Source organism: Microtus pennsylvanicus, chromosome 4 (genome assembly GCF_037038515.1).
Source record: "Microtus pennsylvanicus isolate mMicPen1 chromosome 4, mMicPen1.hap1, whole genome shotgun sequence".
Lineage (NCBI taxonomy): Eukaryota > Metazoa > Chordata > Mammalia > Rodentia > Cricetidae > Microtus > Microtus pennsylvanicus.
In genome coordinates, this window is record NC_134582.1 from 26964998 (window position 1) to 26979320 (window position 14323).

Sequence of the window (14323 nt, forward strand, 5' to 3'; positions counted from 1 at the left end):
GGAGTGTTCAGTAGAGGAAAAGTTTCTCCTAAGCCCCTGATAGACAACAGAACTCTGAGAGCAGCTCGTATATGTTGTGTTCTCCAAACCCAAGAGGGAGAAAGCAAGCAGGAGCTTTCCATTTACAATTTATTATATCACACCAGCATTGCCCTATTCGAACTAAAACATGCAGCGATTGATTGTCCATCACATCCCAGCTCAGGGATTTGCCTGCTTCCCACCAATACACCTACAAGTTCCTCAGATTGAACCTAAGGATACAGGCTGCTGGCACTGGTGGAAAGGAAGGGTTCTAGCAGCACTTCCTAAATCTTATCACTTGTTCCTGGTGCTCATGGAGGGCTTTTGAGGATGCCTCTTTTCCAGAAGCTTTCCAGGAAACAGAACTAGTTGAAGGAAAATGGGATATGTGCAGTTTAGCCAAGCCAGGAAAAGAATGTAGTTTTTCTCTGTACCATGCCTGTATCAATTTTTAAAACCTTAGGATTCCTAGAGAAGTAATACAAGGAGCAGAATGTTTAGACAGCTGGCTGTGTAACAGGCCAACCTGCACTTTTGTGGGTTGCAGAGGATGAAGAGCATCTTGACCCCATGCTGCCTCTATTTGCCATCAGATCATCTTGATTCTCCTGTATTTTCACAAGGTTAACACGGTTGTAGAATGTCAGCCTGGATGTCTTGTGACCCATGCAGGAAATATTGGTCTAACCAATCCTGAGGTCCATGTTTCTGTTCAACCATAATGCTATTACATCTCTGGCTTGTGTTTATATCAGTATTTCTGGGGGTTAAAAACCAAAGCTCCTGGCTCATTTTAAAAATTTAAAAATGTTCAAGAAGATGTGGGGGAATTATAATAGGTGTGCAGAAATGGCTTTGCCTTTTCCTTGGAGTAGACCTGCCGCCCTTAGATACACTTGTTTATACAAGACAATATGTGATGTTCATTGATATAGGTCCTCCTTTCAAATCTGATTTTAACATAGTGTCTTGAGGAAGAAAATTGGTTAGAGAGCTATGTGCATGTAGCCCACTGCACATAAATGTTAATGCTGTTTTATCAGATGAATAAATACTAGGCATTCGTATTCTGAAATGTAAAATGTCTGGACCACCATGTTCCTGTTTGTTTGATATTGCTTTTGTATTGTGTTGTTTAAACTCATCTCTTTAATTCTTAAAATTTGGGGAGTAACTTGTTCAAAAATACTTGGGAAAAATCATTTTCTTTATATAGAACATTCATTATCCTGACAGAGTGTTTACGGCACGTATCTGTTTTGAACTTAACCTTTTTAAAGTTCCCACCTCATTCTAAATACACAAAGATTTTGTAAAATAAATATTTTAACAGAAAACCTCAAAATTAAATGTTATAAGGATTAGTTTTGATTAACTTAACAAAATTATAGTCAACTGGGAAGAGCGTCCTTCATTTGAGGAATTGCCACCATCAGATTGGCCTATGAGGAAATGTGTGGAGCATTTTCTTAACTGATTGATGTGAGAGGGTCCAGTCCACTGTGGATGGTGCTATCCTTGTGCATGTATCTCAGGGAGGTAGAAGAAGGCACACTGAGCAAGCCGTGAGGAGAAAGCCGTAAGCAGCACTCTTCTGCATGGACTGAGCGCATTCGTGATGGACTCTGAGTCCCAACAAGGCACTGATGTTGAACGAAGGAATGAAAGGCACTGCCCCTTGGCGTCAGTCATTTGAACAAGAGCAAATTTAGATTTGCATCCTTCACTTTGGGCTCCCTGTGTCTCGGGTCTCCTCTCTGTCTGCAATCTGTGAGTCTGAATCTGTGCCTACCTCTGGACTTGTGTCTGCCTGTTGTATCCAAATGTCTGTCCCTCACTGCACAGGGCCTTGCTCTATCTTTATTGAGCCTTACAGGAAGCATCCATGGGGATGGAAGGTGAGGGTTTACAAAAATCTTTAACAGAGTTTTACGCGGGATTAAGTCACTGGCTCCGACTCATCCAAACTTACCCAGATAGCAAGCTTCATGGCTTATCAGCCAATATCCATACATGGTTGCCTTCAACTTTACATGGCAAATTTCAGAAGTTGCTTTCAGCTTCCGTGTTTGCTGCTTTCGGCAAATGATGCACACTCATTAGTTCGGTCAAGGGTATAGAAGGGTGTATGGTTTAAGGTCACAGCTATGCACTAGCTTAGGCTGTAAAAGTTGCTTACATGGGAAACCCAAGCACATAAGCTTGACTGTTACATTGTTCTCTGAAAAGCAGGTTAAGCGAACTCTTTGACTACGCAATAGGACAGCGGTCTTAAGCCTCAAGAGACCTCAAGGTGTATTACTAACTTGGACTGTGATGTCCAGCCAAAGTCCCAGTCTCTTAGAATGGAAGAGGTGTTTTTGTAATATTGCGTCACCACCCGATTCAATGACCTCTGCTTCAGTTCCTGTCTCCAGGTTCCTTCCTTGAGGCCCTGCCTTGGCTTCCCTCAATGATGGACTATAGACTGTAAAATAAAACAATTTTTTTTTTGCCCCAATTGGTTTTGGTCAGTGTTGTATCACAACAGAAAACAAACTAGGAAACATAGCATCTATTTCTATATTCCAGATATTTCTTTCAAAAATACCCCCTCCCAAATGTCAAACATCTTTCACTTTTCAGTTTTGAACCAAAAAAAAAAAAAGTTCTTTATTAGGAAATGCTTACAAATTAAAGTTAGCGTTCAAAGAAAGGACATGAGATTTTATAATATTTAAGAATTTTCAGTAATCCTAAACCACCCGAACTCTTGGGCTGCTAATCCTTTGGATGATGAAGACAATACGATGCCGGGTCCAGCCTTCCGCTCTTGCCGCCTGCTTCCCATCATGCTATGCTCGGTCTCATCTTCCTTGGGGAGAGGCGGTTTATCGGGATCTTTGTGGTTTGCAGTCTGTCCCAGCTTCATGCCTGTGCTGCTTTCCAGCGACTGGAAGCTCAGCATGCACGAAGATGGCAGCACCGGATGCAACAGGTCCTAATTTGCACACATGGTTTCATTTTGTGGGGCGAAGGCTGATGGGAGGGCTCTAACCGCTTACACATTTGCTCCTCATTTGTGTGGGCAGTTCCTGGTAGACTTCTGATCTCTCGGGGGATTGGTAGGTGTGGATTTGCGCCTCTGCCCTTCAGCAGCTGCGGAATCTCCAAAGAAGGCAGCGTTTTAGAGGACGTCCGAATGTTGACCTTCTTTTTACAAAGGACATTTAAAAAAAAATCTAATGGTTGCTTTTGATGATTTGTCAGAATAAACGGGCAAAAAAAAAAATGAGTGGAACAATAGAGGGATATCAAAAAGGGATGGCTCACCCTATGTATTATAATTTAAAACTCTTATTTATTATCTGTTTATTATCATTTCTTATATTTTTCATTTCATAGTTTTCATTACTTTCCGATTGTTTAAGAATCTCATACGTGTTTGCAATGTGTGTGATCAAATGTTCCCATCCTCCCCCCTCCAGTTCCTTCTCTTTCTCCCTCACTACTTTTTTTCCCCCAACTGCTCTGATTTTAAACACTCTTGAGTCTACTTTGCGCCGCCCATGTGTGAACTGATACAGGACCAGTTACTCCGGGCTAGCTTCTCAGGGACTATATCCCTGAAGAAAACTGCTTCTCTCTCTCCAGGCAGCCCCTGAGTTGCTTCTCAGCTAAGCGTGGGCCTTGCTGTCCACCTCCCTTCTCCATGCTGGCCTTTTGGCTAGCTCCGTCTTGCGCATGTCTTGTACATGCGGTCACACACAGCCCCTGAGAGTTAATGTGACCTTTATGTGTACTGCCAGGCCCAGGAAAGACCGTTTCCCTGTGAAAGTTCGCTATCCCTTTCAACCTTCCTAAGGCCTCTTCTGCAGGGCTCCCCGGGCTCAGGGGGAGGGATGTAACGATGCAGCTTAACCATTTTCCCTCTCACTTATAATTAAAATGCAGTTATTTTGCCTGTCTTGTAAATTGAGACATTCTAAAAGAATGTATACAGCACAAGAGGACAAGAACATAAAAGAAACAACAAGTCCCCATTTACTTTGATTCTAAGTAATTATGTTTATGACTTTTATAATTGCTTCCTCTGTTCAGTGGTCTTTCCTACACCAGTGTCTTTGAGAACAATGCCAACAATTGGGTATCCCTGGCTGGGTTTTCTCCCAGTGGCTCATTTCCTTTTGTAAAAGGGATTAGCCTTCAGCTCCCAGTGTGCCTAAATGAGGTTTTGTTTGACTTTCTACCTCTCTCTGCCCCTGGGATTAAAAGAGAAGAAGTACAGGAAAGCTTATAGAAACGCTCGGGTTTCCCATTTTAGGACAACTTAAGAAAAAGCAGGCTTTCGTTCCTGTGCAAGGAAACAGTCCATTCACAGAATGAAGCGGAGTGAAGAAACACAGAGAGCCACAGAAGGAAAATCCAGTGCCTCTCAGCTTTTCGCTTTGCCATAGTTAGTTGTTCAAAGTGAAGTTATTCCCAGGATGTCAAATGTACCAACATCCAAATGCACATACCAAAAGCACATCCTAAAGCCAAATAGGAAAAAATAATCTGAAAGTCTTTGTTGATTCCAATGCTTATTGTCAAAATTAGCTATGTTTGTATTTAATTATTCCATATTTAAAAGGTAATTGTATATGTGTTTTTTGAAGGACTCCAGAAGGATCTTTCCCTCGCTGGTGTAGAATAGGAACTTAAACGTTGACGTCTTTTTGGCAATTTAAGTTGCGCTTGAGCGGAAAGGACTATATAGAGTTTTGCTTTCGTTGGCCTTGTTTTGCTGCCCTGGGATGTGACACTCAACTCCGTTCCCATAGATATGTGTGAGAAATTCCTTAGGGCTTGAAACAAGAGTATCTTCGGGGCTACATGATCTGGCCTAATCAACCATGAGTGCCCTCCTGGTTTTCTAAATCCTGTTGTTTAATGAAGGCCTTTCTCAATTATCTTCCCTTGATTAGACATCGATGAGTGCAGCGTGGTTCCTGGGGTCTGTGAAGCCGGCGACTGTTCCAACACCGTGGGAAGCTATTTCTGTGTCTGTCCGCGTGGCTTCGTTTCCTCCACAGATGGCTCTCGGTGCATTGGTAAGCCTTGCATTTTGAAGGTACAATATGCTGCTTCTTGAGGACAGAACAGGCCTCACAGGTATGAAGTAGGTGACGATTATAAAGCCACTGGGAAATGGACATAGACCAAAGGGCCATTCTAAAGCCTTTGCAGTATTTAGCATCACTGAGGGGTTGCTAGACCAAGTACTGTTTGTAAAGTCTTCGCTTTCTGGGGCCATCTGGCTTAGTTTTATGTTGCCAAAATCATTTCTTTGGAAGAAAGACTTGCTTGGGATGTAACTGCTGCCCAGTGTTGCAGGCACAGCCAGAGAAAGATGTCAGATCTGCTTGGGAAGCTGGGATATAGTAATTAAAGATTCTTCTGTTGCTGTGCATTGTGAACACAGGCAGCATCTTTTTTACTTAAAGCTTGTTTGTTCTGGTGAGAAGTACTTATTACAAAGAAGAGTTGGCACTCCTAATTTTGTGTTTCCAGCGTATTCAAATTAAAGCCAAATATACTTACATGGTCTGCTCTGTTGGAAAAGATGAAGCTGTACTTTGCAGCATGGTATAGTTTAACCAACAGGAAGCATGCCTTAGGCTTCTGTTGCGTGAGCCCAGAGATTAGGAAATGCCCTTTGACGTACAATCATAGTATAGTTACCTTCACAATTCTTGCCTTGGGCATTCATCCCGGTCAGCAGCAATATTGAGCTGATAATAACTACAAAGAGAGGGAGAAATATGTACAGTTTCTACAACAGCACTCAAGATTTATGTGATGATGAATTAAGGAAATTAGTCTAGTGCCCGGAGAATAGAGTTTCATGGTCCACTGGAGGGAATAAATGGGATAATGAAGCTTTCCCCAGTCCGACAGTTGGTGTATGAGTAGCTCCCTGAGGGGTTACTGGATTAGTGACAGTACCAAGTGAACCAGTTCAGGAGCTGGAACTACAGAGTTAAGATGAACTGAAGATCTCACACCAGCGATAAAGGGCTATGGCTCAAAACCATTTGATAAATATCTTATCTCCCTGATGCTAAGCTAGCTATGGCCATCCATCCATCAGGGAGGGTGAGAGGTGTGTGTTCTGTCACCAGAGGGTCATGTTGTCATCACAGATAATAGGATCACAGGATAGACATGTCAGTGACAGTCACAGCTGTCATGAATTGTATATGACATGTGACATATACAATTCACACCCTCAGGCACTGCACACTCTCAGTCCCACCTATCAGGACTCAGGCAAGCTACTGATCCCTCTCCACTAACATTACAGGAAGTGTTTGATGAAGTAATCTCATCGTGATCACTGTTGCTGTTATTAGGAGAAGCAGGGAAAGGCAGATACGTCTACACCACAAGGTTTACCGGCTAGTTATCTTTCTTCGCTTTGTCTCACCATTAAATGAGAATAACCTGTTTGTCTCTTGCAAGTCTTCACTGAGCTTGTATCCAGGGTTCATTTGTGACCACCTTCAACCTAAATGCCCATCTCGTGATTCTCCTGCCTCTGCCTCCTTCAGCAAATCCTACCGGCATGCGCCACCACAACCGGCCTAAATGCCCATCTCTTGCTGTGAAGTAGGGTAGCATTGTCCTGTTTGCCTACAGACTCCTCTGCCCGAATTATCGTGATTTCTCCGTTCCATACCCAATGAAGCTCACTCATTCTCTGAGCCTCAAATTCGGAATTAGTTTTAATAGCCACCCCTACCTCATCTCAACTCTGGTCTTGGACACAATGATGGAGCCCCTTCCACATGAGCCGTGTCCTGTGGCTCAAGGTCTATTGTCCTCTCACAGGTGCCTGTGCTTTTCCCACCAGCCAGACTTTGGGCTCCTGCCTTCGTCAGCCTTGTGGGCCTTGTGGATTTCAGGCTTCATGTTAAATGTTGTATGAATTTCCTGCCATGTCAATGCATTTGAATGAGTGGGAAAACCACAAAATTTGTGAGTAAAGTGATAGTGAATATAGGAGTCTCTTTTGGTGAATGACATCTTGGCATCATTTGGCTTTGTGATGGGCAAAATGATGCAGTGCTCAGTCATGGTCCTGGATACGTCACAGGTTGACTCCAGAAGCTGAGTCCTGGACCTCCAGAAAGACCCTTCGTTTCAGAGGAAATATTCTATCGCATTAGACAGAGAAAGAGCACCCCAAAAACAGAAAAGTGAAAAATGACTCCCAGAAATTATAAAGCTTTTGATAAAATTAAGTGAGCAGCTTAATTTAAAAAATAAACGCATTTTATTTTGAATAAATATGTGTTTTTGTTTGAGAAAAAAATACAGCATCTTAACATGTAAGAGGTTTTGAGTTTTAAAAACCTTGTGTGTATATGTTCTTAGATTGAATTCATTTATGATAGACGATTATGTCGTGAATATATGAATTTCCTTCTGTTTGTTTTGTAAATACATAGTATACATACTAATGATGCTGAGCGGGATAAACTCAGAATGGTCTCAGGTGTGACGCTTCATGCTATTGCAGCGTTGTTCTGAGCGATGTTGGCTGGATCTGCCCTCCTTCCTCTTCCTAGTTAACACAGTTCTCCCTACAGTATCATAAGAAAATCAACGAAGCCAATATGCTGAGTCTAAACCACATTGTAAAATGTCTGGGAACTCAATCCTTCTCCTGCGGACGAGAGAAGAGTTTCCTGGGGCAGAAGCATTTAGCTAGTCATTTCAACTTTCAAATAGCATAGCCCTCCCATTTCATTTAATGCTAAATTAGGAAGACAAATCCTAACTTAATGTTACCTAGTGTGTTAATCATTTTTTTTATGTCTAGGAAAAGGAAAACTTTAACTTGGAAACTAACATAAGCCACATTTAAAAAGAATTGAAGTGTCACTAATTGTATTTTTCCTTAAAAGCATTTTAATAGCATTATTTAATGAGCCTTATGTCATTTTGGAATTTGTTCCCCTTGGGTATCATTAATACCTAATTTCCACAATTTAATACAGGCTCTGAAGAATGACTGGCGTAAGGAGTAATAAGTCATGACTATTTAAGCCGCATAGAGCAAGCTGGGTGCAGGCGAGGGCGGCTGCCTCTTTCTGCCCACAGAGCTAGCATCAGCCCTCAACAGGTACTGGTGAATGCCAGGCAATCAGAGGCAAGAAAAGTTTAGAAGAAGAGATTAAAACATTTGGAAACTCTTGCAGAGCGTGATGTTGTCACAACCCTCTAAGGCATTCCCCTCCTGCCTTACACGTTTCCACGTTCCGGTACACAGCATCACCTGGAACGTCCTGAGGATACAAACATGAAAATATAAAGTGTGTGTGTGTGTGTGTGTGTGTGTGTGTGTGTGTTTGAGGGAAGAAGTAACTCACTGCTAAATACTTTTAAGGTAATATGTACTGTTAAAAGAAAAAGAAAAGGCGAGAGCTGCCAAGATGGCCCAGCTGTAGAGTCCTTATGCAAACCTGCTGAGCTCAGTTTGATCTCCAGAACCCACAGAAAGGTGGAAGGAGAGAACCAACTCCACACAGTTGTCTTTTAACCTCCACATGCACAGAATCACAAAAATGTCTTAAAGGTTGATAATTAAACTTCTAAAGGAGAGGGCTGGAGGGGACTCAATGCCGTACTTGCTGTTCAAGCATGAGGACCAGAGATTAGCTCCACACAGCCCACAGGGAAATCCAGGGTGAGCAGTGTAGTAACTAGTTCACAATCATATAAAAGAAGACCAATAATTAAGGAGGAGTGCCCAGAGATGAAATGAGACAAGGAGGCATCTTGACTACCTCAAGGGAAGCAGTGAGCCCAATTCCCTCTGTGGTTCAATTTCTTTCTTTGTTCCTGGTTCAGTTTCTATTGAATAACATCCACATGAAATTTTCATAAAAATTATCCTGGAAAACAACAGATTTGTAGAGTTAATCCACAGTAGCCCAAACTGGAGCGAGGCCATCAGAAATGTGGAAATTTGTCCAGTACCAGGGAACCAACTGTCACGAGTATTCTGACCTGGACTAAGCTTCTCTGCTCTGTGTTTTAACGAGCAGATATCATTCAGCACAGACATATGTGCTTCAGGTTGCCATCTCCAAGTTTGCCCAAGGATTCATCACCCAGTGCACCCTGTCATTCAGTTTTCATCAATCAAATTTAGAGTAAATGCCAGCCCGTGAGGCACATTCCGATAACCATACCTTGATTTTGTTTCAATAAAGATTTACACTTTATTCAGAGGAAGAAAAATGTTTCCTCTTTCTGGGGACAGTGGTAAACAAGACTTACAAAGCCTGCTTGGGCAATTAAAAAGTCAGGAGACGACTAGCGGAGTGGACTTAATGTGTTCTCTTTGCTGTGTCCGTCTAGTTGAGTGCGCACCAAGGGTTAGGACCATTGTTTCATGGGTTTTCTCTGCTTTGGCTCTAATAAACCCTTGCTTCAATGAATAATGTCCCTGGGAAGCTTCCATTTCTGCCAGGTGCTCTTCTAAATGTCTTCTTTCTTGATAAAATGCAGTACTTTGCAAGGACCATGGAATTACAGGCACACTCAGCCGGACTGAACTGGCTTCCTATACAGGACATCTTTTTGTGGACCTTAACCATGGATGCCACTGTTCCATACCTCGTACTAGAATATTCTGTGTGCTTTGATTCAAGGGATTAGAAATATGCCATCTATCTCTTGGTTATTATTAGAGGAGAGGGATCATGAAGTTTGTGAAAACATTTATTATTTTCTATACAGTACTCCCTCTCTGCCCCTACCCTCGCACATATGGCCCAGTTTTCTAAGTGTGTGCGACATTAGCTCGAGATTTCCAATAAAAGAGCTCGAGACTCTTTTATTATCAGTTTTTTCCACATTCCTATGTGATGGTAATGTAATATGTGAACTAAAATACATAATTAAAAGGCTAGTTAATGTGCAATGATTTTTTTAATGAAGTCCTGCTTTCTTGATCCCACTGGTATATCCATCAGTGTGAAGTAGAGCTGTGTGTACACAATGGGAGGATGACTAGTCCCTCCTCAGTGCCCATGGCAAATGACTAGTCCCTCCTCAGTGCCCAGGGCAGATGACTAGTCCCCCCTCAGTACCCATGGCAGATGACTAGTCCCTCCTCAGTACCCAGGCAGATAACTAGTCTCCCCTCAGTACCCATGGCAGGTGACTAGTCTCCCCTCAGTACTCATGGCAGATGACTAGTCTCCCCTCAGTACCCATGGCAGATGACCAGTCCCCCCTCAGTACCCATGGCAGATGACTAGTCCCTCCTCAGTGCCCATGGCAGATGACTAGTCTCCCCTCAGTACCCATGGCAGATGACTAGTCTCCCCTCAGTACCCATGGCAGATGACCAGTCCCTCCTCAGTGCCCATGGCAGATGACTAGTCCCCCCTCAGTACCCATGGCAGATGCAGGTTTCTGAACTTGCAGTATCCCAGCCTGTATAAGGAGACGGCTCCCACATCACCAGTCCACAACCAATGTCTGGAGCCCATATAGAACGGCCCCCTGATGCACTTGCCACATTGCTCATTACATGTTTATATACATTACCTTATTCTAAATGGATAGTGTGCCTGGTTTAGGAGATGTGCTGAAGTGTGTAGAGTGCTCATGGTTTCATGACATTCATTCAGATCAGAGAAGTGTCTGGTGTTTGCTGGTGGCATAGAAAATGCTTAGTTTTACTAACTATTCCACACATGTCTCTTCAGGTCATATGTAATATGACCTGATCTCACAGACATATCGAGAGCATATGGCTGATAGACTCTAGATATGTCTGTGAGATCAAACTCAGTGACTTTATTGTCCAGATTTCTCTTCCTGTCCATCACCAAGAGAGCTGTTCCAATTCTACTATGGAACTAGATTTACTTAAAGTTTTTACCTTGGACTTCTATAAGCATTAGTTTATATAGTTTGGGTTTCCTCTTCTTTTTCCCACTTTGGATTTATTGGTTTTCTTAGGTCTGAGCTTGCCTTAGGACATTGCTGGAAATTCTGGAAGGTTTGTATCTGTAGAACATGCTGTTACTCTGTCTAGGCCTTCTTCCAATACTCTTATCAGATCATCACCCTTCCTCCTTCATCTCCACGTTTCTCAACCTCCTTAGAGCATTTCTGATCCCAGTCTCAGAACTCTCCTGAAGAGAATGAGTGCGCACACACCTACCGCAGCAGTAACCACTCTTCATTTGCATGTGGCAGCCTTCTTAACCCAGCTGTGACCCTCTCAGGCACAGACTCCATAGAGCTTGTCTAAGACAGTTCTTCCATTGTGTGCAGCCTCTTTTACACTATCCATAGTTCAGACGTTCACAGCTTTAAACCTTAAAAACAATTTAGTGGCTAATCAGTATTTAACTATTAATGATTTAAAATGGTTAATGCTTAGCAGGACTGGTCTGATTATTCTGTTACCAAAAATAGTCAACAGTGCTCCTTCAGATTCTTTTGCTTCCTTGAGGCTTGTTTCTTTGTGTTGTTTACTTCCCTACTGGCTAGTCTTGTTTCTTGAAAGTTCTCGAAAATCCCTTGAGACTTTCTTAGTGTTCTGCTCTGCTTATATTGGCTTTTTCTAGTTATACAGTGTGTTTCTTTGACATCTGTCAAAACAGAAGCATGCTATGAATTGTAAAAGCAATGTTGTTTATATGGGAAGAGCCTATGGTTATAAATTCTCAAAAGGTAGTTACCTCCTTCTCTCCACAGCTCCAAATAGAGACAGGCATGATTTCTCACTGCCCTCACTAGGTCACCAATGCCCTCAGGACATTTGTCTTTGTTACACCATGGTGGGCGGTGTCTAGATTTCCTGTTCTGCATGCTTGTGCCTTGTGAGACTGTAACAGGTTTGGCAAAGCCATTGTTTAATAGAATCTGAAAAGTGAAACCCAACTGCACACTTAAGACCTAAGATACCCACCTTCACCTCATTTGTAGGCTCCCTTTTAATCTTGCTTTTCAGGCCAACAGAGAGCTTTTTATTCATACATGTTTGTACTTCAGGGTAATTTTATTAAAAGGGACATACCATGTAGACAATCTACATGGGGGACTTATTGTTTTATTTCATTTTTCCACCAGCCCTGGTCCATGAGTAAGAAGAGTTAAATACAGTTATGGAAGTAAATATGGGTCAAAAGTGCCACAACCTCCTTCATGCAGAAGCCTTAGCAAATTTCATGTTTCCATCCTACCTTGTAACATTGGTTGTATTCTATAGTTTGGGGGATTATTTTTAAGAGTCCAGGGCTTTCTTGTTTCAATTTCCATTCTGTTCATGAGAGGCACAGCCATCAGGTAGAGCTAAGCATATGACACTTTGGCTCCTAGAATGAATGTTTTAAAATGTGTTCCCATGTCTCACTTCACAATAGAAATTAACCTGGGATATCACTCCCAGCTACAAACTGTTCAAACCCAGCTCCTAAGATTTTCAGTGTCTCCCATGGCTTTAGGCCATACATGCAACAAATTCAGTGCTTTGCTTTTGAGCAAGCTAAGCTTCTATTGAAAAATGAAAGGATGCATTCCACTTCCTGCTGGCTATCTGAAAGCCAGATCATTTGTTTCAAGCTGGGTTGGAAGCCCTCTGAAGACGCTATGGACCATTTGAGGAAATGATGTATTTATGTTAGACTATGGAATTAATACAAGAATGTCAGCTGTTTATATTACTGGCATTATTTGCGATAATTTTTTATAATTTTATGAGCATTGTAAGTGCATCACTTCTGTCCCTCATTCTTCCTCTTCCAACTCCTCCCATGCCCTTCTCAGTTTGATGACCTCTTTTTTTTTAATTAATATTGTTACATATGTGTGTGTGCGTGTGTGTGCAGCTCATTGAGTCCATTTAGTGTTGCATGTATTTGTATTTAGGACTGACCACTTGGGACTGTGCCACCTGTCGAAAAGCTTGTCCATGGAGAAAACTGATTCTCCCTCTGTCAATTTGCATCATCGGTGCGATGCTCCTCAGTATTGCTCTGTACCTTTTTACAATCAGGGAGAACATGTCTTTGACTGCATCTTCATAACCATCAAGATGGTGGTATCCATTCATAATCTAACACTTCAGAGGCCCAGTAAGGGTGGTTTCGAGTTTGAAGCTGCTCTGGACTCCACAGCAAGTTCTAGGGCTACCTTGGCTACCTGTTAGAACCCTGGGGGCTTTGTTGTTTATTTATTTGTGTGACAAAGGATCTTGATCAAATTTCAAAGCACATGATTAACTGGACATAACTTTTTTTTTCCTTTGGGAAAAGAAAGGTGGTTGTCCATCAAGCTTGCTGATGACCTGGATTTTTATTCCAGTGTGGTACGGAGTTGATAGTCTTTTGTCCAGTGTTTCCTGCCACTCTGATTCTTTCTCAGTTTAGCAGACAGAATGAAATCTATTAGACTCAAATTCGATCTGTTACTTTCCTACCTCAAATCCTCCAGATAGTGTACCAATGATTTACGATAACTGAATTGCCAAACTCAATGATACTTCTGAGTTTTCACCTTGCTTCATGTCTCATCCATATTTGACTGACTTAGTTACCCTTAGTTCTTACAAGGTATCTCACGGCCTTACAGTTTTCAGTTAATTAGATGCAATGACAACTCACAGATACACCCCTCTGCCTTGAGTATTCTCCTGGGTTCCAAGCTCATTTCTTCGACATCCCAAATGTATGATGGATTACAGGCTTGTATTGTCTCAGCTTGTTTATTTCCTAGCCATTGCCATCTGAAATGTGCAAATCAAAATTCAGGAAATTTCCACCATGCTTTCTCTTATATCCAGCATGTGGGTGACTTCCCATTCGCTCTGCCTTCAGATGTCTCTGCCCAATGCTTTTTACAACATGGTACTGACTACTGCCTTACGTCTCCTGTGTCCTTTCCATGCCTCTTCCTTCTCTTCTCTAAGTTCTCACCATAGTCAAGATCTTAAACATGTCAGCCATTTTCTTTTCTCTAATTTAAACCATCCCATCTGCAAACCCTCACAACAGGGCATTCAAATCCCATAATCATTTCATAGTGACTCTAGGGCTTCTGTGACAGTAGCCTCTACAATTCCCTCTTCTTTAGTCAATTGGGAACCTGTGTTTTGTACCGTTGCAGTCTGTGTACTCAGACGTCAGCGTCTCTGGTGACTTCTGATTGATCTTTAAAGCAGCACATCCATCAGTTAGATGCTGTTGTAGAGTGAACAGCTACATGGATCTCAATGGCAGAGCAGGACTTGTTTAGGTCAAGGGTGATT

General features: G+C 42.2%; 1 protein-coding gene across 1 annotated transcript in view; it reads left to right on the plus strand.

Annotated features, from left to right (window-relative positions):
- Fbn2 (fibrillin 2) overlaps positions 1-14323 on the plus strand; it is a 197124-nt gene that overhangs the window by 80495 nt on the left and 102306 nt on the right. The window contains exon 8 of the mRNA XM_075968617.1: positions 4971-5096. Coding sequence (XP_075824732.1) covers positions 4971-5096 — 126 coding nt within the window. The remainder of the gene's footprint in view (positions 1-4970; positions 5097-14323) is intronic.